Here is a 23,864-nt window from a genome sequence, read left to right as displayed (position 1 = left end):
TTTTATGCACTCAAACTTGCAGGTTAGATCATATCTCCTACCCATATAATCAAAGGCATGCCTGTTACAAGAGGTTGCTGCCAGAGCTGATCTTTTAGGTGCACACACTACTCGGTGTGCTCTGCAGTACCATTAATGATATCAATATTAACAAGCAAACGGTATGTAGCATGGACAAAGTGGCTTTATTACATAAATAGGGGCCTGAAAGCTAGGCCTTTGACAAGCAATGCCAATTTACCCTCTTCTTTTGATAGCTTCTTCCATTTGATTCTGTATTTTTTGTGTTTGGCTGTTCAAAGCAGCTTGGACACGGTCTTTGGTTCAGAGAGGCACATATTTTGGTTTTGCATTTTTTCAGTCATTGCAAAATACATCAAGGTCAAAAGTCAAAACAAGAGTTATGCCAAATAAATTTGTCCTGATCTGCTTTGAAAGGGGGAAAAAATCCATAGGGAAACTGTCCTGGGCAGGGCGGTGCTGGGACAAGGAGCTCTTCCTGAAGCCTGCATTTACCTACCTGGTATTTAAAATAGCAGCACCAGCCAGGCAGCTGCCGCTGCACTCTGCGGCCCGAAATGCGGTTCTCGACCGACCTCCCCCCCCAGGGCAGGTTTTGCCGGGGCAGTCCAAACAGGGAAGCTCTGGCAGCAGAACGAAGCCACGGGGTAGCGCTAGACCCCCGCAGTCCTCGGCCCTCCTCCCTCCGCGAGGCAGCCCCGGGCCGGGCGGTGTCTCAGGCAGCAGCGGCAGCGACGACGACGAACCGGAGGCTGGCGGAGGCCCGGGTGCTACCTGTGCAGTGCCGGGTCCGCGGCCGCTCGCAGCTGACGTTGCTGGCCCGGGCTGGGCGGCCCCGCCCCGCCGCAGGGAGCGCCGGACACGCTGCGCCGGGCCGCCAGCGCCGTGCCGGGGGAGCCGGCCGGGCCCCCACCGTAGCAGTCATGGAGCCGCTCCGCCGCTGCTGCCTCCTCCTCCTCAACCTGGGTGCGCTGCTGGTACTGCTGCCGCCGGAGCCCTCGGTAAGCGAGGCGCGGACTGGGCTGAGCCTGTCCGCTGGGCCTGGCCAGGGGAGAGCTGCCCTGCGCGGCGGGGAGGGCAACGGCAGTGCCCACGGCCTGGCTGCGGGGGAGGAGGGTGGGCATGGCTCGGCCGTGGTGCGGGGGCGCCTGAGCCGGTGGGGTCCAGGGGAGACCGAGCCCCGTGCAGGCCGGGACCCCGGCTGCAGAGAAGGGAGCCGCGGGGGCGCACGGATGCCCCTGTGGGCTCCTGCCGAGGTTTCGCCCGAAGTTTATAGCAGGTGCCGGTGATGGTGAAGCCAACGCGCTGCCTGTTCTAGTGTCGTTAGTGCCCTGTGCCCGGCTGTATGAGCAGCGGTGAGGGGCTGCAGTGTGCCAGCCCGATCCTGCTCAACAGCTGCCTACCTGCCTGCGATGTGCCTGACACCACACCTAGACGTGTAATCATCCTTGAAAGATAGTACAGAAAGTAGGACAAAGAAACTTTTGGAAGCTGGAACTGTGTAGGTGTATAGAGGAACTAGTGAGACATGCTGGAAGAGCTTTGCTCTGTCCCTTCATAACCTCCTGAGAGACTTGTTTTCTTTCTGAAAACCATCATTGTATATAAGTTGATATCCAAATACAAATTAATAGCCACGTGCCCTGTATGCCGTCTTAAGGCATTGAAATAATTTTGTTTCCAGAGCAAAGACAGCAATGTTCACTAAGTGTACAGATGGTTGGTTGGTATCCAAAAGAAAATACAATAAATGCAGAGTTCAAAGCCAAAGTGCACAAGTCACTGCCCTAGAAAATCTCTTAAGAAATAACCAGGTTGGTTGTAATGTGTGGTGTGGGGCAATAAAAGCACAGGGAATAGTGAAACTGGTGCAAAGCGGATGGAATGCTGAGCAGGTTATTTGTACAGAGGTAATAATTTGAAACGGTGTACTTTGAAATGGATGCCATCTGACTGAAGATGGAAAACAAAGTCTTCAAAATTCAGTTCAGAAAGTTGTTCTTTGTAAATTCTCAGGATACGGAGCCTGGCCAGCTGGCATTTACTGCTTTCATTATCCTGAAGTGCAGCAGAGGAAAGTTTTAGGTTCTATGCTTTGATGAATTGTCCATTGTTACCTGAAAATGCTGGTGCAATAGACGGGTTATAGTTCAGGTTAAGCAAAGCTGAAGACTGTTTTTTTTTTTACTTGGGATACAATGGCTCCACTCCCCTTCTTTAAAAGTAAACACGTTCTGTGTAAGGTACCTTGTGTTGTTACTTCATTAGGAAACTGGAAAAAAAATAAATTCAGGCTGTCAATAAAATTTAATTTAAAATCTTTATTGTAGAGTTGATAATGTCCTTGTCTTCATCTGGAATATAAGGCTGGTCTGAGATCTCCTCAGGGTCCTGAAAGATTTTACCAGGGAAACACTGATTTTCAGTTCTTGAAGTTTTAAAAATAGTACTCAGTGAGAATACTAGGAAGTATTTTAAAATGCTTGAAGTACTTTTTGGATCAGCACATTATTGCAAAATTTTGCATATTTTTACTTGCATAGTCACAAAAATCTAAACTTGGGCCCTGATAGAATTCGGTCCCTTTTTTCTCTGCATTTCTCTCTCCCCTTGGTCTCCCTGCCCTGCCATGTTACCTCAGAGCAGTAGCTGATCTTGGCTTCTCTGTTTCTGTTTCTTTTCTCAGTCCTTATCCTAGTTGTCTTGCTCTGGCAGCTGTAGTCCTCACTGTGACTCCAAAACTGAAATCTGTTCTCTGCTTCAGACCCTTTTCAGAACTAGTTTTAGTTTTTGAGAATTTAGTTCCAGTCATCTCACCTGTGATTAATTAACTGTGAAGTCTTTTTTAGTCTTATCTGAGTAATAAATTCCCATGGAAAAGACTGGCATACAGTTCTTGGTGCTGAGGTAACCTGAAAATCATGAGATTGCCTAATAATTTTGCAGAAAATCTATAGAGTGGTGGTGATGATCTGCTGTGCTGTATGTTCTTTGATAAATGTACTCTTCGTTCATTTGTATCCCAACTTTAGCACTGTTTTCCTGCAGTTTATACTGTGTGTTCATACAAGGGCTTCCTTCGCTGTCTTGTCGTCATAAGATGAAATGCTGCCTCTTGTTACTTGGGTGTCACAGTATATAGCTCTGGGAATTACCCTGGTGATGTATGGGAATACATTATACAAGGGTGACATCTCAGATGCAGTGATGAGAGTTGCAGCAAAGCTGCAGTAAATGAGCAGTTACTGCAAATATTGGCACAGTAATGATTTACAGCTCTCTCTAGTTTGAAAAAACTCTTGGTTTTGGGAGACAAAAACATTCCAAACTATACCTGTTTCTCTTTTAACATGGAGTCAGTGCAACTCAAAAATGACAACCTCTCTGTGATTAAACTGGCATTTAGGACATGGGTCTGTTCTCTCCTGCAGCCTGTGGGACTGGTTCCAGTGCCCTGTTGAAGGCTGTGTGCAGGCAGCACATGCAGGCTGCACCTGACATGGATGGGAAAACCCCAGCCTTAGCCAGATGTCTTCTTTTCTAATCTGTGCTTTATCCTACTGGGAGCTGTTGGGCCAGTTAACATTTATGCTAGGTGTGTCTTGCACACCTAAAATTATCCTGAATGTCTCAGTCCTGGAGTATAAACTTACATGTTTGTGATACTGTCCTTCTGCTCATTTTGGTTGCCAGTATTCTTGTGAATATTGAAAATAAGTTTTGGGTTTACAGAGAGAAGCATCTGAAAACTCAGCTGGAATTAATGGTGTAAGAGCACCAGAAGTTTAGTCAGGTCAGAGGATTGTTGGAGTGTACCTTCCATAGTTCTGTTTTTTCCATTGGAGTGGAATGGGCATAGGAATGGTAAGTCAGAGTGTTGATCAGAAGTAGCTAACAAAGACATGTTGGAATTTAGTTTAAGCCTGAAAGATCTGTAGGTTTGATTTAATTGTCTAAAGAAGGTAGAGATTGTTATTTGTCAGCTCTCTTTCATATATTAATTTTATTATTGGTTCTGCTGAAAAACTCCCCCCAGTAGTTTACTGAATTTTACAAGGAGTTTCTTCATGGCCTGGTGTTCTTATGTGTGGTGAGCTTTAGCCTCTAGCCAGGCAGTGTCATTCGCGGGAAGCTGTCAGAAGCAGGGTGATGAATCATAGGCTCTCTGTGATGGATATGCCAAGTGCTTGCAGTGTGCGCCAGTGGCTAAAAATGTTTTGGTTTGCATCCTTCTTGGGTTACCAATTATGGTTCCAGCAGCATAAATTACAGTAGAGGCCTTTTTTTATTGTGAGGAAAGTGGCTGGGGTCTTAAAGCTGAGGGTGTTTATTAATAATTTTGTAGTAGAATGAGAAAGTACAGCCTAATGTAAGCTCAGCTAATTATGGAGCGAGGAATATGTTTGGTTTTTTTTCTTTGAGCAGCTACACACCTTGCCAACTTTATTGCTTGGTAAGCCAGGCTGTCCTTTATCACCCATCAGACCTTGCAAATGAAAATTGGGTGCATGAGTATTCCTACTTAAGATGCAAAAAAGAAAATTATGGCCTGGTAACACACAGCACTGTCACTTGTTTAGTAACATCGCAGTATTTCTGTGGTCAGTAACTTAGAGTCTGCAGCACACCATCACCCTCCCAGTGTCACTACGAAGTGTTTTCCTGTTCTTTATTCTTACTTGAAGAACCTCTTGTGGTATCATCCCCACAGTGAAGCATATTTCTGGGTTACAGAATGATAACCTCAAGGAGCTGAACAGCCTCCTTTGGTATCTGCTGTTTCCACTGACTTCAGTGAGATTTGTGTATACTTGGTGACCTGCATCACTGTTTTAAAAATAAATAAATTAATTAATGGAAGAAATTATTCCTGTGGGGATCTGTTTTCTTCTAACACAAAACAAAGTAGGGCACTGCTCTGCTAACCCTTAAAAAATGTAAAATGCTGCAGTGAGTGAAGGTAATATCATGTGTGACACTGAACTGTAGCACAGAGGTACAGAAACACACCAGAACTTGTTCTGCAGCTTTCCTGACCTTCCTCTGACTCCATGGGTCCTTCAGAGTTGGTTTGAGTAATTTTCTTACTTTGACTGCTAGAATGTTTTATCAAGATATGGTAGATCTGGACTGAGGGTAAGATTCTTGTGCAAGGATCAACTAGCATTTATCAAGTGCATTTCTATTTCTAAATTGTTGATTCTATTAAATAGTGTATTTCTATTCTATCCTAAAAATGGTGTTTTCTATTTAGTCCCAGATTTGAGGCTGTTATGGATTATTAGCAGTCAGCACGTCAGAGAATTTATCAAAGCTGAAGTCAGGGAGAGCTCAGAACTTTGTGTTTCAAATTAAGTTATTAAAAAAATAATTTTAAAGCAGTTCCCAAGTAATTTAAAAATATGGGTGATCCTTCACATATGATCACTGCTGCTGTGGAAGATTATTCTGAGTACAGACTGGCAAGGCAGTAGAAGCTCTCCCTAGATTCCAAAGAGGGTAGTGGTTAAAATAGACATTATTGCAGTTTCAGATAAATTAAAAGGCCCAAACCAGGTTTGCCTTCTGTCACATCTTCTCTGTTCACTAAGTTAAGTTGGTTTTGCTTAGATGTTTTATGTTGTGACCTATTTTTCATACACTCAATTGTTGTATATCTCCAGAAATAAAACTGCAGTATGAAATAAAAATCTATTACAAGATTTTGCCTGCATCACAGCAGTTGAGACCCCACCCTGCAGGGAGGACAGTATCTGTGCACAGCAGTCCATGTAAAGAGTCTGGCTCAGGACCGAGATTATATTATGGAATTTTTTTGTGTGGTGGAGATTGCCCTAACATACTTCACACACAAATGCAAACAAGTTTGGCTTGTACATAGAGGATTTTACGATTTTCATAGCTTTTCATAACAATGCTAATTCCAGGCAATCCAACAATCAATTATAAAGCTTCATGTTCAAAATAAAGTCTATTGAGTATTTTCAATGTTGGCACTACAGTCTCTATCCACTGGTAGAACTCGCTCATAATTTAATAATTTTAATAAATAATAAAAAATATATCTGAGTGGGTGAAAGATAATGATTTAAATAATTTATTCATTTTTGCATCTTCTTGTCTGCAATTTAAAAGAATAAAACCTTGTTTTCCATGCTATTCTACTAACTCCCATGGCTTTTCTCCAAGTGTTTGCTGTATATGTTGCTCATAATAAATGAGCAATATTGTCCTGCAAAGCCTATGGGCTCATCTGAGGCTTTAAATTCAGCTCATAAGCTTCAGCAGTGTCAGTGCATTACTCAGCTGGTTCTTCCCAACTGCATGATACTGAGTGCTTTGAAAAGTATAAGTGAATGGAAAATGTTTAATGTGTGGCATTTGATGTATTTATCTGTGTGCAAATACAGCTTCAGAGGCAAAGGAAGAGCTGCTGAAATGTGCCCTGTGTTCAGCCTCTCACCAAGAGAAGGTGGTGTCTGACACACTGGGCTGCAGTGATCACATAAAGCCTTCAAAAGCAGTAAACACAGCCTTGAGGGGAAGCATTAGAAAGAAGTGGTATTAAGACAAAGCCAGTTTGTGTGGAGACCTTTGGCTTAGCAGGAGCAGTGATGCTGCCCAACTGTATTTTGAAGGGAGAGGATCCATGCATGTGGCAGTCCTTTTGTCAGTGCATTCTGTGTGCCTCCGTGCTGATTTCATGCCCAGTGACACTTTCTGGGCTGTGAACAGAACTGGGCCCAGAGCCCTCTGAAGAGCAGCTGATTTCTCTGGCTCCATAGAGCTCTTCAGAGTACCTTTTCCTTCTGTTCCCTTGGTAAGCACTTGCCATCCCAGGAAGAGTTCACCTCTCCCTGTTAAGCACAGAGTGGTTGCAGGCACCATAAGAATGGTAGATGGAAGTGTCATTTCTTTCCCCAGGCCAAGGATCCTACACCGAAAGGCGTAAAAAAAAGCTATTGCAATTTCATAGTCTGAGTCATCTGGGACATTCTTCCTGTGGGCAACAGTCAGGTGTTGATCTGAGGTTTGACAGAAACTTTGTGAAGAGCTTTTTCAGCTTTGCTTGCTTGCTTTATCGTGATTAGATGGCTTTAAGCCCTACATCAGCCCTGTCTCTGGTTTCTCCTAACTGTAGTGCAAGACTGGTATGGAACTGAAAATAGATATTTAGTTAAAGCCTCTTCCAATTTGTCTCTAGGAGAACTTATCACAGTAAGCAGTTCCATAATGCTGACAGCAAAAAACCCCAGACAACACCAAACCCTAACAAAGTCACTATATTAGAAGGGAAAATATTGTCCAGCCTGTGTGCTGAAAAGAAAGTGATGTTCTAGACAATATGCTGTATAACAGTTGCGAGTAAACTCTGTAATAAGTCATTATGTTCAACATACACATTTTTCTTCTCCAGAACACCAGCTCAGTAACTGTGCCAGAAACTCTGTTGTTTGTTTCAACCCTGGATGGAAGTTTGCATGCTGTCAGCAAGAGGACGGGAGCAATCAAGTGGACTTTAAAAGAAGGTGAGCAGGAGGAGTCCTGATGCCTCTACTCAGTAATACTGACAACAGTCAAATCAGTTGATAAGGCCTGGTAAATGTTTGGGTTTGCATTTTGTGGGTTTTGGTTGTGTTTTTTGTTTTTATGTTGGTTGTTTTTTTAAATTTCTTTCTTTTGCTCTTGCTCCAGAATTAAGCTACAGTATTTCTGAAGGTGTGTTCATCTTCATATTTGCCCTTGCAGATCTTTGCTGGGTTTATGTTTATGGGTTTGTTCCAGAATGTTTAAGCTGCAGTGGTATAATTGTAGGGATGGTGCTTTATGGAATGAGTACAATATTAAGGGAGCATAGAATAGAGTATATGTCAGTTGAGGGTGTCAGCTGGTGGAACTGATGGCAAAGGGCTTGCATGACTGTCTCTGGAATACCCTTCATTCACTGGTGCCAGGGATACCATGCAAATTTTGTCTTTTTTTTCTCTGATGTGTTTAAGAACAGCAGGTTTTGAAATAAAAGAACTGCACTAGTGTAAAGAAATGCACTACTGCTGGGTCTGGAAGTGATTTCACAATTTTCATTACTGAGCAGAGATGGCTTTTTCTGTCTTCATGAAAAATGCAGTATTTCATACAAATCTGTTTTAATGGGACGTTGATTGCATGTGGTAGAGTGATAGTAGAACTTTCTCTTCACTTCTGGAAATAAATTAAAAAACCAGGTCAAATGGAAAGGAGTTACAGTGATTGCATCATGCAGCTCACCTACCGGGTTTAAAAATAGAGGACAGAAGTGGCAGGCCATGGGCTGTGTGTGTCTGATGTCTGTGGTACGGAACAGTGTGATTTGTGAAGCCAGTCAGCTAGAAATGCAAACCTACCAGAGACAAAGTGAACTTCATTCCACTTAGAGTAAAAATGGGTGAACAATTATATCCTTGAAGATTAATAGGAGTGAATACATTTTCTCCCCATCTTCTCTTTAAATTTAGACCTCCCCTTTCCCTGAAGGGCTTCAGAGTTTTCAGCCTCCTCCTTTATTGTTGCTGTGGGCTACTGTGCTGTTCAGAGCTTACTGGTTTTTGCTTGTTGTTCAAGTGACATAAACATAGATCACACAGTCCTATTCTAGAAGAATATCATAACTGGCATTTGTTTGAAGCCAGACTTGGTGAGTGGCAAGAGGTTTTTTTAGAAAGAAATGAACCAGCTTGGTCATTGAGAAAGGGCTTAGTCAGAGTGTATTGCACAAGGAACTCTCTTGCTTCAAAAATCTAATATTACAAAACTGTTATTGGTACAGTACCACGGCCAGACTGGATAATATAGTTTTATAGAACTTCTTTTTTTTCCTCTCTGTTGCTAACCAAGTATTATTCTGCAGCTTATGTACATGAGGTATGCTCACTTTTTGTGAAGTACTTATTGCTGCCTATCAGCTATTTCTATGTAATAGAAAAACACACAACAGTCAGTGACAAAAAATTAAAGAGTACATGGACCAAGGGCCTGTACATACAGACTGAGGAGTGAATTTGTAATTTATTTATCTTTGCAAAACTGTATTTGTTGGTGGCCATCCTGTGGGTGGGAAGCCCCCTGAAGGTTTGAGAGTATGGGAAACTGATAGCCCCTGGAAGATCTTGCCATCTTGTTTTGCTAAATCCCCGGACAGATTCAACAGTCAGAATTCAGCCTTAGTGTATAAACACAGTTGCTGGGTGCACTCTGTCTGCCAGCAGCATGCTGTTGTTACAGAGTTACCCAGTGGGAAGCTGCATGCATGGGGAGCAGCGTTCTTGCAGGTGCCGTTTTACCCTGGTTATCAGGCAGTGAACAATGTGCTGTAGTTCAGGTGCTTTGAGAAGCTGTGGAGGTCACCTGAAGTGCTGCAGTGGCATTCATTGGGCAGGGAACATTTTAGCAGTCCACTTTAGCAGCAAGATATTTAACAAAGGGCAGTTGATACACATTTTATTTTCTTCAGGGGAAAAAAACAAGGCAGGACTTAAACAAACATGAAAATCTTGCCGTGTGTGGTTTGTTTCAATTTAGCACTGAAGCTTATCTTAAGTATGCAGAGTAAATGACGCAGTGGTTATCATCACAATAATATGTTTGGGTTTCCTGCCTTCATGTGCTGGCAAGGAAGGCAGCCTGAGTGCTTGTGCTCCCCATGAAGCAGACAGAAAGATGGGTCTGTTAGTAACTGGACTCTCCAGTGGTTCAGAAACAAAGCTGCCTTCTCTGTAGTGATATGTGGTGAGGTTGTGGACTTGAGGGTGCTTAATACCTTCATTTCCTGTTGGCCTCAATAGGTCCTGCTATCTGACAGCTCTCAGGAGTTGATACTGGGCCTTGGAAAGCTGGAATATGGTTGGAAAGTTTATAGAAAAACCCCACACTCCTCCTTCCCCCAGATTTCTGAGAAGCACCTTTACTCCTGCTGTGCCCTGTAAAAACACATTCTGTTGAAAGGGTGTTGAGAGGGTGTGGCACACATTGAAGATTAAAGCCTAAGTAAGGCTCTTGGTGCCCCCTCCTATCAATATAAGGAGCTATCAGTTCTAAGGGACACTGACAGTCTCCTGTCTTTTCTAGCAAGAGAGCATGCTCAGTAAGATTACTTAGGATGAAATGTATTCCTCAGAACTGCTGGAAATGAAACGTCTTCTCTCAATTCCTAGCACTTGAGGTTTGCTTTTACATGCAGGTAAGAAGGTAGACGGTGATAGAGATGGTGACAGGAAACACGATGGCATTTCTCTGGGTTCTGGAGAATGCTTTTCTTCCTAGTGTCAGATTTTATATTCATTCTGATTTCAGAGGGAGCATTCAGAATGAGATTTTCAGACTGTTATCTTCCCTCGCACCTTGGTAAAAATCTGTAAGATCTGTAGGTCCTGCTCTGATAACAGTGCTTATTCCCAGGCAAGGAGAAGCCTTTGTGCACAGCTGTAAGTTAGTAAGAATTGTCAAAAGATGCCAGCTGTAGAACAGTACTCTTCATCAAATTCCAGAGGATAGTTTCCTGGCAGCTCATTTCTGTTTTGCAGCAGCAGGTGAGGGTGATATGGCTCTAAATTAGCTTGTTAGCCCAAGGCTTATGGTCAGGCCTCAGGTCAGGAAACCATTTTTTTCCAGCTCATTCCAGTAGGGCAGTAAGTTATTCATTTGCTGTTTCGGAATCTCCCACTTCTCCTTTTCAGTCGTTGTTCTACCTAAAGGCACATTGCAGTGATGAAAGTGTGCAATTCTGTCCTGTGCATTTAAAAAGAGTTGGATTTTGGTCAAAGGGCAAGTTTTATCCTACTGTGTCTCTGTGATATCTGAAGAAAAGTCAACTGATTATCTTTAGCAGCTGGTTATAGTTTCCAAAATTGTGCATATAGCTTCCCCCCCCCCCCCCCCCCCCCCAATATAAATATGCAAAATATGGGTTAGAATTATTTCAGAAAAATCTGAAACATGTTGTCTATTTCTGCCCACTCACAAGCAAGTGCTGCAGAACTATGTTCTGGATATGAGGCAGCCCAAACTGCACTGAGACATCTGTCTGACGCCAGGCCAGAAGGTTAATGTCAGGCTGGGAAGCATAACTGAGCCCAGTAACTTAGTTACTGGACCAGTTGTTAACAGGTTTCTAATAACTGCTGTGCTTGTGAATAAGCTCTTTATTCACTCTAGAGTAAATCTTGGAAATCATTCTAGAATAAGTCACTATAATCTAGGATCAATGTGCCTTTATTCATTTTATCTTGATATAGTTAAAGTCTTTGTATTGACTTGTAAAAATGAAGCTTTCCAGATCTTGAAGGATGTTTTTGAAATCCCACAATTACAGGGAGAGGTATCAGCAGTCATTTCAATGGCATTTCTGTTCTACTGATACCCTTTCAGCTCCCTGTGCTTACAGACAGTTAATTTAATTAAGAGTATTGGTGACAGTAATTGTACAAACTGTGTGTGCATGTGCTGGCTTGCACACTGGTGTGTATTGCCAGATCAGAAAGACACAGCTAGCGTGTACTGAACAGCAGGATTTTACTGTAGGAATAGTTAATATGCTCTGATTAGGGAAGACTGCAGTTAAACCAGACTGGAATCCTGTAGCAAGACCTGTGGAAAACTCTATCTTCCCTCAAACTCTGGAAATAGTTACAGGACAGTGTGCTGCTTCCCAATTCACCCCACACTCGGTTTCTTAGTTTAGAAAGTGGAAAGCTCTTGGACATGATATGCCAAAAGCTTTACATAGGACATGGCAAGAAGCTGGCTTTTCCTCTCCTTCAGGGAATGGGAGCTTAGGAGAGAGGCAGGTGTGTTTTTCACATTGTGAATTTTTTTTCCAGTACAGAATACTTACTGCATTGTTCAGGGGTTACTGTCACTGTTGGTATTGGAACAGATGTGCCCTTTTAGAATGACTTCACTAATTACAGGGGACTGCAGTTCAGGGAAGTTTTGCAAGCAGGATTACATGATTCCAAGTCTCAGCAAGTTACCGCTCCAGAGTGGAGTTGCTGCAGAGGAGATGAGGCCTCAGTTCTCTGACTTGTGCAAGAACTTTTTCCGTTTGACCTGTTGTGAAGCAAAAGGTGACTTAACTTGTAAGACAGATCATTCTTTTCAAGTCTCTGTTCAAGCAATAAATTATCTCAGGATCCTCTCTTTATCTGATTGAGTTCTTATTTCAAAACAAACTTTGAGAGAAAGTTGGAATGTGTCCCAAACCACTTGAAAGGGAATGTGAAGAGTTCTTCGTCTGTCTTCAAAGTATCTTTGCAGAGCTACAACCTTAGTTCAAGAGTTAAGAAAATGACAAAATTTACATCACCCCAGCAGCTAGAAATATAGAGATGGCGCTCCATAGCCTGTCTTTCCAGGTGGGTGATGCAAAGGAGAGTTCCTGTCACTTCAGAAAGTAAATTGCGCTCTCAGTTTGTGTTCGCCCATTGTGAGGAGCCACACTCATGGAAATGAACCAGTTACTGCTACTAAATGCTTTTTAAATGTTCATATACAAGACTGAAATGTTATAGGAAGCCATCAGAGTAACCAGTGCTTTGGTTCATGTGCCAGTAAGTAGTTAAAAACCCCGCCTTTCTGCTTTGTAATAACATTTGAATCTATTTCATCTACCTCTTATTGTTAGTAAATCAGATTTCAGGTACTGAGAAAACAAGCAAAGGCAGGATTTTTGTCACTGTTCTTGAGATTGAAGGCATGATAGTAAAGAAGGTTTGAGAGTTTCTCATGAGCGTGGTGCTCACACTTAACAGCTTGGAACTTGTCATACGGCTTTCTGATATGCTGCAGTGCTTCAGAAAAGCACTTCAGCAGTTTAAGAGACGTTTGTGTGATTTCTGGCATCATGCATTAAAGTGCAGGCCACTTCTGTTGGTGAAACTATTGTGACATTTTCCCAACAGCTGTCAGAAATACAAGTTTGGGGGTAAAAGCTGAATTCCTGTAAATACTGCACACATTTATGGTGTGTTCTTTCACTTTTAGGATACATACAATCATGCAGCTCTTCCCAGAGCTTTGAGGCAGTTGGAGCAGAGGGGAGCACTTTTTAGTCTTAGAAAATAACGTTATTAGTTAAAAAGTGCTGTGTTGTGTTATTATTCAGTGTGTTTGGGGGGCGGGCAGAGAGGGACCTCTAGGAAAGCACTACTAACCAGACTGTCCTGCACATGTCATGGGCAAACCATGATCAGTTGCTAGAAAATATAATCTCCCTTTTGAAATTTCCTGCAATTGTTCAGTTTTTCCTGAGCATTCATTGAAAGAAACCCTGCAATATAAACGTGTTTGGGGAGATTGGAGCTTGTGTTGTGTCAGTAATTGTGCACTTAGAAGATTTGGAATTGTTTTTGTGCTGTAATTTCATGTAACAGCTCCATTTGATTCAGAGAATAGACAGTTCTTTTATTAAAACTGAATTCAAAAGTTTCTAAAGAGAATTTAGATAAGGAATTATTTTCTTATGCTTTGCTGAGCTCACTATAAAGTGATTTTGAAGAAAATCTGTATTACTGTACTTCAAACAATGTGCAGGCAGTCAGTTACTACTCCAAAAACAGGTTGTGCAGCTTTATCACTGGTGATCATTCGAGGAGGAGATGACTGTCGATAGGACTGAGTTGCTCAAGCACTGTGGTGAAGGTTGCTGTGGTGTGGCATCACCACAGGTGATAGCTTGTTTATTACCAGTGAAAGAGTCTCTTTGTTATCAGTTCATCAGGAGAACTGCAAAGTTTATTTGGCTTTTGCCTTTAGCAATGCTTGTAGCATTTGCCTCGAGTCTTCCTTCATTTCCCAATGATTTATCGTTCATAAAACTGTGAGAGTTTCCCTTCCCTGTAAAGTGTCTGTAATTGCACAGGTATAGCCTGTGTCTTTATTTTTCCTGTTTGAGTTAATTTCACTGACATTTATGGACACATTTAGAATAGAAGCTTGGTAGCTGTTTACTTTTAGTAGTCCAACCCAGCAGGTCAGTTTCAGAGTTGAACTACTTTACATGATGGTCACCCAATGCTTTTTTCTTACTTGCTTTTCTGTGGTGATGGAGAGATGATGTTGTAAGCCGCCATGTGTTGCATTAGATATGGTAAAGCTTGTGGGATACTTGAGGCAAACACAACTGGCATATAATAGCTGACAGTTTGAAGCAAGGGGGGTCCCTCCCAACGTATCCTGAAACCACTTGCTTCAGGCAAGGGATGGAGGTGAATTGCGTGGTGTAGTTAATGGAGTCTGACTAAGCTGGTAGTCTGTGGAGACAGATACAGGATGATGAATCATTTGTTTGCTCCTTTGAATGTTAATTAGCCTTAAGTCCTTGTGATATGTGCTTGGGTTCTCTGTAAATGGAGTTTATGACATACCGTGGAGCTCTGGACTGTGCCAGCATTTAGGGTTAGTTTGGTCAGGTTCTATTTTGTAATGTTTTTGTTGATTAAAGCTGAGTCTGATCAAGTAGCAAATGCTGTGGGATTGATTCCAAGCCTTTTGATTTTTAAGTAATGTGGATTCTTGGATAAATTTTAGAGGGCAAATTATTTAGGTGGGGAAAAAAATACCAGATTTTAGGCAATTTTGTTTAGCCCATGGCAGACTTCTGTTATTTGTGACATGCTGAGCACAAAGGTTTTATCTTGGAGTGGGAAGTGGAACTGAGTTTTTCTGACTTGCATCAGCCTTGCTGTTGGGTTGCTGGCAGACTTCCCACTCGTTTCAGTAGGTGAGGCTCTTGGCCTTCAGTTGTGTGGTGTGTCTTCCATTACATGTGAAAACGAATGCTTTCCTACCTGAGACACAAGGAACCCCAGGCACAAAGTAGCAGCACTTCATAGAATGCAGATGACATAGCATCACTGTTGAAAGCAGATTTAATGTGTGCGGGCAGTTCCCGGACACTGCTGTGTGCTTTGTCCCAGTGAGAAATGAGGAGGAAACTCAAGATACAACACAGTGCTGCTGCTGCTGTGTTCTCTGAGTCTCCTCCCAGGGGTAACTGTGGAGGAGTGTGGATAAACCTGAGCAAAGAATTTCAGAAGATTTAAAACTTTTCAGGTGCTTTATGCTTTCCCATTGTACAAGCCCAGTTTCAAGACCAAGCAGACCTTTGAGGCTGCTGGGGTGGCCCCCTTCAGCCTCCACACCTTTCAAAATGTTGTCACAGGCCTGACTTAATCTGGTATCTGGGGATTTCAACAGATTCAACTGGAAGCATTATGGCTTTTTCTTTCCTTGTTTATTCAGATCCTGTGCTCCAGGTGCCCATACATGTGGAAGAGTAAGTCTGTTTCCTTTATAATTTCATTTCCACTGACATCTTGACATTTGGGCTCATTTGAAATGAAAGGGTCTGTGTTCTAGAAGAGGTGTGTACCTCAGGCAAGTCAGTATAAGGTGGTTTAGACCAGATACAGAAAGGATGTAATTGCCTATGTGGTATTCTCTTATTTGTACCACTGAAAACATCCCATCTGTAGACTGCTCTCTCACGCCCTTGCTTAGGTTTAGAGATCAAGTCTCCCAACTTTGCCAGCTTTAACTGGAAGTGTGCTTTGAAAATGACAGGAGCAACTTCGGGAGGGACCTGTGGGTTGTGTACTTACCCACTTTAAATAAAAGCCTAAAGTAGTGAAGCACAGGGAACTCCAACCACCACCACCGTCAGAATCTTCAAATGAGCCCCTCAAGTTGTTACTTCAGAGTAGTTCCTCTGGCACAGCAACCTCCCATTTAATGAGACTGTCCGGGGCCTTAGCTTGGCGTCTCTGCTGCCAGGGGGAGCATCCTTTCTTTTTTGTGGTTTGGGTTTGATGCTGGGCTTTGGGTTTTATTTGCAATTTGGGTGGGTGGGGGTGCCTTTATCTGTCACATTCACTTAGTTCTGGCAAACCTTTTACTATTCCTTGCCTTCTTTGTAATCTCTGGTTTTATTTATTTGGTTGCCTTGAATCCTGGGGCATTTTAAAAGCAGGTAGATCTTATATACAAGTTTTCACCCAAGTGACGGCCTGTCACATTTGGATCTTTGACCTTACAAGTATATTGGGAATTTTGTATCAGTTCTGAAACTTCAAAGAATGGATAATGCAAAGTAACAACCTTAATGTGTGCCAGTACTGACCAGAATTGCTCTCAGAAGCAGAGTCAATATTTTATCATTTACAGTGGCTGCTTAAATCCTAGGCCAGCATTTCTTCCAGACCCAAACGATGGCAGTTTGTACACACTTGGTGGCAAGAACAGCGAGGGCTTGACGGTAAGGGTGTTGTGCTCTCCATTGATCATGGTTAGAGATGTGCCCTAATAACGCTCCTGTGAAGGACCAGCTCCCAAGGGAACTCCCGGCCAGCACTGTGAAGTTTTGTAGGCTGTTGTACTGTTCAGTGGAATTGTAGCAGTTCCTTGGAAAAGCTTGGTCACTCTGACCAAAAAACAGCTTCAGGTAATGATGATCCCAGATAAAACTTCTGTGGTGTTATTCAAACACTGAACAGTCTCAGTACAATTTGATGGGAATATTATACTGGTGAACCCAGTGTAATACACATGAGATGTATACCTAATTTCCTACCCGATCTGCCAGCAGGCAGGACTGATGCATATTCTGTCCTGGCACCTTTGAGGATGTCCTCTTCAGGCTTCATGAGCAAATGCTGAACCTTTTCGGAACCTGTGGAGCCCACAGAGGAGCCAACGTTTGATTTTTAAACTTTGTTTGGCTTCCCACAAGTTTCTTTTCCTGGCAGCTGCTGTGATTTCCCTTAAGAACTTTAATACTAGTAGATGTTTTAGTATTTACTCACCACATCCCTCAGGCCCCAGTGCAGCAGGATCGTAACTTTTGATATGGTTCTCTTCCTGGGTGAACCCAGGAAGTACCAATCTGTTTGAGCCTGTTAGTTTCTTCTGCTAATCTCCTCTTTTTTAATTGAAGTAATTTAGTTTTGTTTAGAATCACCATTAGCAAAGTTTTAAATGGGAGTGGAGTAATTTTGGGATATTTGAGTAACTTTAGCAAAGGCCTGATCAGTATTGTGGGAGCAGCTTGTCTGTCACTCTCGTCACCTCGTCCCAACAAACTTTTAAAACTTTGCAAGGTTCCTGCAAGTGCAGTGCAGGCTTGATAGTGCCTCAAGGCACTTCAGCTGCAGATTCACGCTTCACCCTCTCCTCAGTTTCACTCATATGAAGTTGTCGGGCCTTTATAGATCATCTCCTGTTTTAAACTCCCTGAGACAGTCTGCTCCCTGCAATGGGTTTGCAGGGCAGGGCCTTGACCTCAGATTTCGAGTTCTGAGGCCCTGCAGTAATACAAGCAATAAACCCCTGCCATTTGAGATTTCTGAAGTCCTCTGACCACCCTTTCCTGTGAACAGGAGTGAAGACCATGACACCTTGTGAACAAGCTTTTATTGGTTGTGTGTTTGTTTTTTTCCCTAGAAACTTCCATTTACTATCCCAGAGCTGGTGCAGGCATCTCCCTGTCGCAGTTCAGATGGGATCCTGTACATGGGTGAGCTCCAATGTTCTCTCTTTTACACTGTCAAACGTTCAACAGTTGCAAATGTAGAGACTCCCAGACAGCCTGCAAAGAAATAGGCTTCATTTTGGGTGTTAAGGTTTTTCATGAACCTTTTTAATGACAGAAAAATCTGATTGATATAGAATTCAGTTGCTGCTTGGAGATTAGAAAAGCAGCTACTTTTCCTGAAGCAGAAAATAGCTTTTGAAGCAATGAGGAGCCTGGGGGTGTGTGTGTTGGTTTCTTGACGTGGTATCACCTCATTTGTTGCCATCTCAACAAGATGTGAATTCTACTTAAAAATCTTCTTCTGCTTGTAAATGCCATGGACTGCCTGACAATTACATCAGAAATACCACTGTAGCAGGGTTAGACCCTCCATTATCTGGGGTACAGCCAGTTCATTTGCACTGCAAATAACAAATTGATGGCTCATTGTCCTGACTCATTCCAATTGCAGATGGATTGAGGAGGGGAAAGGGAAAAGGAAGGGCAATAGTTACTTATTGCAACAGACAGCTGTGAGGAGGACCAGGGTGGGGCTAGCAGTGCTTTTTTACTCTCCAATACCTACTTCTGGTTCTCCATTTTGCACGTCTCTGGTGAAAGAGTGAAATAAAAGTGTATTTGAAGCTGCTAAACAGAACACAGCTTATCATCAAAGAACTATTTAAAGTCATGACTAGCATAGTCCTGAGTGGGATGTTAGGATTACAGCTCCCTCCTTTGAAATGTGCAGACCCTCGTGGTTTTTTCCACCTACTGCTCTTCAACAGCAGCACTGCAGTCTCTGCTGCTAGCTCACAGGCTCGCCCATGCTCAGAACTCTGTCAGGTTTTATCAGAGTGGAAAAACAACTCAGCCAATAGAACTGAGTGTCTCAGTGATAGAATTCAGTTCTGCTCATCAATATCTGGGGCTGGCCAGTAGAGCTGAATGATGAAACCAAACCTTCATTAAAAATGCTTTGTCCATGCTAAGTTCAGGAGCCTACTACAGAAAAAAGAAGACTGAGAAGCCTGATGGAAGTGCAGTTTTCCCAGCTGAATGGTAACAACATGGCTTAAATTATCATTTCAGGTAAAAAGCAGGACATTTGGTATGTGGTTGACCTCATGACTGGGGAGAAACAGCAAACCCTGACTTCCTCATTTGCAGAAAGTCTTTGCCCATCGACATCTCTCCTGTACCTTGGCAGAACAGGTCCTGTGCTTTTTTTTCTGCAACTTAAGAGAAAATGTATTGTTATTGTTTCTCATTTAAAGTTTACGCTCTGAGTAAGTGACTCTGGGATCAGTTCAGGTTTTCAAGTTTATTTCTTAGAAACACTTACAGTCTACTGAAGCAGCTGTGAACCCAGGGATACTCTGCTACACAGAGCTAAAACTAGAGCTAGAGCACATCCTCCAACTGCAGGACTGAAGAACTGCTAAATTAGACCAACACAGAGGTGTTGATTAGTAAAAAGGAGTGTTCCAGACCTTTCCTTTAACTTCTGTATTAACGTGTTCTTCACATGTGGTAGCTGAGTTACAGATCACTGTGTGCTGAGCTTTAGCATGCAGGATTTGGAAACATGCAAGCAAAACTAAGTGCAGCAGCAGCTGTGCAGTGACACCAAAGTGCTGTTCCCCTGGGCAGGAGCTGCCTGCAGAGTTTGGTCTGGAGGCTCCTGCAACCAGCACTTGAGTGGATCAGGACTAACCAGCTGTGAAATGTGTTTGTCAGGAGTGCAGAGAGCAGGACCTGGGGTGTGTGGAGTTGTGAAGAGTGGCTCGGATCGGAGATGATGGATTCTGTTCTCTCACAGTTTTTTTTGCTTCACAGCCTGTGTGTTTTTCAACAGAGTACACGATCACCATGTATGACACCAAGAAGAAGGAACTGCGGTGGAATGCTACTTATTTTGACTATGCAGCAACTCTGCCTGATGAAGACATAAAATACAGTAAGAATTTAATTGCTGTCTTTGTTGGGGGATTTCCCTCATGTATTGGCCATGGGTACAGGCAAAAAGATTATCTTTTGTTCTATAATTAATAGGTCAAACTGACCTTGATATGCACCTGCCAGTTTTTACCCTTTAGAAGCCACAATAGCTAAAGCATGATGGGTAGCTTTGGGTAACTTTAAGGTACAGCTCTTGAAAAGCTTAGAATTTAGTGGGAAATGGCACAAGAGGAGGCAAACCTGAACTGTGATGCATGCTCAGAAATAGCTACTGGACTTTATCAGCCTGACAGCCGACTCGCTGACCTGTTCTGCAGTGTAGGGTGCAATGGACCCCACAGTTAACATAAGGCTTCAGCTGTCAGCTTGTGTTACTGCACCTGCACATCTGCAGCATTCTGGGTGACTCCCTTCTACTGCATGTTGCAGAAATGTCCCACTTCGTGTCCAATGGAGATGGGCTGGTGGTGACTGTGGACAGTGAGTCTGGGGACGTGCTGTGGATTCAGAACTACGCTTCTCCAGTGGTGGCTTTTTACATCTGGCAGCGCGAAGGGCTGCGGAAGATTATGCACACTAACGTGGGCATAGAGACCCTGAGATACCTAACCTTCATGTCTGGGGAGGTTGGACACATCACCAAGTGGAAATACCCTTTCCCAAAGGAAACAGAGACCAAGAGCAAACTGACGTGAGCATGAGCGGCCCTGTCCTCAGTTTGACAGAGCTTTGTCATTAAAAACTTTCGTGTAGGTTGAGTTCTACAAGGTTCACACTGGTGACAGGAATTTATGAAAGCAGCTCTAGCTCTCCAGCTGGTATTTTGTCACACTTACCTTTACTGCCTAAAGGCAGAGATGAAAACCCCAACACATCTTGCATACTTACGAAATGTTCCATGTTGAGAAATGGTCCATGTTGAGTACTGTCTGATAGCATGGAATGGAATACCTCACAGCAGAGAAAAGATACAGAGCATTTTGGCAAACGAACTGGCAAATTATTGACTAATGCAGAACTAAGACATGAGTTATATCAGCTATTTAATTGTGATATGAATGGTCAACTGATCACGCTTTTGTAACTAAAACTAGCTTCATTGTATAGCAGTACCTAAGCCAATTTGACAGATGCAAAACGTAAATATTGCTGATTGGAAAAAGCTCATACATTAGTTGTGTGGGATGGTGTCACCAGGGCTCGAGCTAAGGCAGTAAACCATCCTTTTGTCTACTTTTCTCTAACACTTAACTGTTTTCTTTCCAGACCAACTCTGTATGTAGGGAAATACTCCACAAGTCTGTATGCATCACCATCAATGGTGCACGAAGGAGTAACTGTTGTGGTAAGTGAGCTGCAGGAGTTGAATGACACCTGCTGAAAAAGGCCTTTACAGAATGAGTACTGTCCTGGTTGAAAAAAAGAAATTTAAATGGAGACATAAAAATATCTAAACCCAGATGGCTCTGCACAGAGTGCACACAGGTCTGATCCAGGCAGAGAACACAGCACTGAGGGCTGCAGCTCTACAGAAAGTGGGGCTTAGATTGTAGATTGCTACCAAGAAATGCCTCAGCAAGCAATAAACAGAAAGCATGGTTCAGGAATCATTTTAGGGCTGCAGAGAGGTGACTGTTGCCCAGCAGAAATGGTGCCAGCCACAAGGAGCAGCAGTAGGCCCAGGGCTGCTATGCACTATTGTGGCTGATGTTAAAATTGCTGGGGTTTCCTTCTCCCCATGCATGGGAAATTCCCTGCTGACTGGGTTCTGCTCATGCTGTGGCTGCCCAGGTGGGAAATAAGGATCCTGTTTAACTTCTCTGAAAATAGAGTTATCTTCTGGGCAACACGTGACCTAGAAGGGCTAATGTCCAAGGTTGTTGAAGCAGTTGCTGAGGGCACGCTGGCAGTGTTTACTTATAGTGGCTTTGCTGCCAGCAATTTTTACTTGCCCATTGATTTTCACTTCCAATTTTTTATTTAGTTGCCTTTCTAACCCTTCCAGGGACAGAGTGGTGCCTTAATTGTAACAACCAGGTCTCTTTCTAGCCCCGTGGCAGTGCCATTCCCTTACTAGAGGGACCAAAAACAGAGGGAGTCACAATTGAAGATAACGGCGAGTGCGTTATCACCCCCAGCACAGACGTGAAGTTCTCAGGCAGGCTGAAAGAGAAGAGCAAACTCAACTACTGGAACGACTGGCTCCTCATAGGTACTGAACCACTCCCGATAGGTACCGAACCACCGGCTCCTAAGGGGTTATCCACAGCCCAGCAGTGCCATCTGCAGGGCAGTTCTCATCCAGCCCTCTGAGCTGCTTGCAGCTGCTGTAATGCACTCACCATAGCTGCCTAAACTCAGGCAGCAATTACTGAAATCTAGTAATTGGTTCTAATTCGCCCTCATTTGCATATGAATTAACGTTTTTAAGTGTACGACTCCCACTGCCTTTCCCAAGGCTTTATCCAGTGCATAGGATGAAGAGTGCTTAGCTCAGGCTGAGCAAAGTCATTTATTATTTGCCCCCTCTTTCCAAGAGCAGCCTAGGTCATTGATTATTTACTGTAAATGTGTTTTGGGACCTTGGAATTTCTTAAACATTGGTTTTAATGTTACTTTATTTCTCATCCTGTTTTCCCCATTTTACAAAGGGAGGATTAAGGCAGAGAGGCTGAAACTAAGCTTAGTGAAGTGCTAGCCTGTCCTGCCTGTCCCAGTTTCCAACATTTTGCAATGGACTTTCAAGGACACTTATAATTTTGTTTCAAAAATGAAGAACTGTCTAAAGTTCAGCTTTAATTGATGCAAGTTTATAATTCAGTGATGTGGGCCATAGGGTCTCTGTGGCTGGGTTGGGCTGTAACTTTCATCTCCTCAACTGCCACCTCTCTCTTCCTGGGAGCCCTTCTTTTCTTGATCCTGTCCTGCTCTTGCAGTCCATCAAGTGAGTCCCTTTAAACATTTAATACTGTATTTCAACCAGTGTGTTTCACTTAAAGGGCATCACGAAACACCATTATCTGCCCCTACCAAGATCCTGGAGAAATTCCCAAGCAACTTACCTAAGAAGCATGAAAATGTGATTCCAGCTGACTCTGATAAGGCCACTATTGAAAAGGTTTGTGATGACAGCACAAGTTGGGGAAGGCCTCAGAAAGAAAGCTACAGGGAATTGTCTCACAGTTCTTGTGTCAGATTTTCTTGTACGTACCAGGCAGAATCACTGCTGTGATCTTATTTCAGAATCAGCCCTTTCACCTGCACTTTTTTTTTCCACATGCGAAACTGTCTTGACTTTGGGAGGGCTAGCAATTAATTACAGAAAAAGATACAGCAGAAGGGTCAATGTGTGTAAATGGTCCATTAGCTGTGAAGATACTGAGCTCACAGAGCCTTCTTGGGCTCTTAGGTTATTGACATCGTTGAAGGTTCCTCAACAGAAGTGCCTGCTGCTGTTCCAAAGGACATTGAGGAGAAACCTGCTCGGCCTGTCCCTCGGCCAGAGGCTCCTGTGGACTCCATTTTGAAAGACATGGCCACAATCATTCTCAGCACCTTCCTGCTGGTGGGCTGGCTGGCTTTTATCATCACTTACCCAATGGTAATGCTGACTTGGCTTGATGTGCTTTTGGGTTCGGGGAGCATTGCTAACATTGTACAGTCCAAGAAATGACACAGGAGTTAGAAAGCAATGCACTGCAGGGGGTTTTGCTTCCTCCCAGATGTGCAATGACCCAACTCATTTCCTCCTCACCTGAACCACTTGCCAGGATTTTCAAGCCTTTATCCTTCTGTGGTTTAAGGACACCTAGTTCACCTAGCAACAGTTAGCTTTTGCCACCTTAACCAAACTAGTGCCATTTCTCAGGTCTGCAGTGCAAATTCAGACTGAAATTGACAGCCCTAGTCAAAGTTCCCATCCCCCCTTGGCTGGTATGTCCTAACAGGAAGTTTCCTTCCTTTTGGCTATAGCTGTCCCAGTAGCTGTAGAGTTCCCTTTTGTGACATGACTGTGCAACCTTCACTTACAGAACTGGGGTCCTTTCTCACAGAGTGTGCTTCAGCAGCAACAGAGGCAGCACCAGCTGGAAGAGAAGATACAACTCCTGCAGCAGAAGAAGATGCCCTTCCATGCTCCCAGTGACCTGCCCCTGGAGGCAGACTTCCTGGACACCTCCTGTGGCCGGACAGAGAGCTCAACTGCCAGCACACCAAACATGTCCCCCAGGGCATCAAACCATTCTGCCTACTCCAGCATCTCTGCATCTGATGCTGGGAGCTGCCTCTCCACTGAGCAAGAAGAGGGAGGTAAGGTTGATGCAGTGTCTTTAGTTGTGGA

The 23,864-nt window shown here is 43.4% G+C and overlaps 1 protein-coding gene across 4 annotated transcripts in view; it reads left to right on the top strand.

Annotated features, from left to right (window-relative positions):
* Positions 1–930: 930 nt before the first annotated feature.
* Positions 931–23,864, top strand: part of ERN1 (endoplasmic reticulum to nucleus signaling 1) — a 29,450-nt gene continuing 6,516 nt past the window's right edge. The window contains exons 1-13 of one of the 4 annotated variants that reach the window (XM_054170363.1): positions 931–1,022; positions 7,439–7,550; positions 15,298–15,331; positions 16,237–16,309; positions 17,494–17,566; positions 18,656–18,778; positions 19,422–19,523; positions 19,955–20,216; positions 20,792–20,870; positions 21,575–21,737; positions 22,525–22,643; positions 22,935–23,126; positions 23,578–23,833. In XM_054170363.1, coding sequence (XP_054026338.1) covers positions 945–1,022; positions 7,439–7,550; positions 15,298–15,331; positions 16,237–16,309; positions 17,494–17,566; positions 18,656–18,778; positions 19,422–19,523; positions 19,955–20,216; positions 20,792–20,870; positions 21,575–21,737; positions 22,525–22,643; positions 22,935–23,126; positions 23,578–23,833 — 1,666 coding nt within the window. In that variant the 5' untranslated portion in view covers positions 931–944. Of the gene's footprint in view, positions 1,023–7,438; positions 7,551–15,297; positions 15,332–16,224; positions 16,310–17,493; positions 17,567–18,655; positions 18,779–19,402; positions 19,524–19,954; positions 20,217–20,791; positions 20,871–21,574; positions 21,738–22,524; positions 22,644–22,934; positions 23,127–23,556; positions 23,834–23,864 lie in introns of those variants that run through there. The other 3 variants (XM_054170362.1, XM_054170364.1, XM_054170365.1) reach the window with 3 other exon arrangements.

The sequence above is a fragment of the Dryobates pubescens genome, chromosome 20 (genome assembly GCF_014839835.1).
Source record: "Dryobates pubescens isolate bDryPub1 chromosome 20, bDryPub1.pri, whole genome shotgun sequence".
NCBI lineage: Eukaryota > Metazoa > Chordata > Aves > Piciformes > Picidae > Dryobates > Dryobates pubescens.
This window is presented reverse-complemented; position numbering and strand designations above follow the sequence as displayed.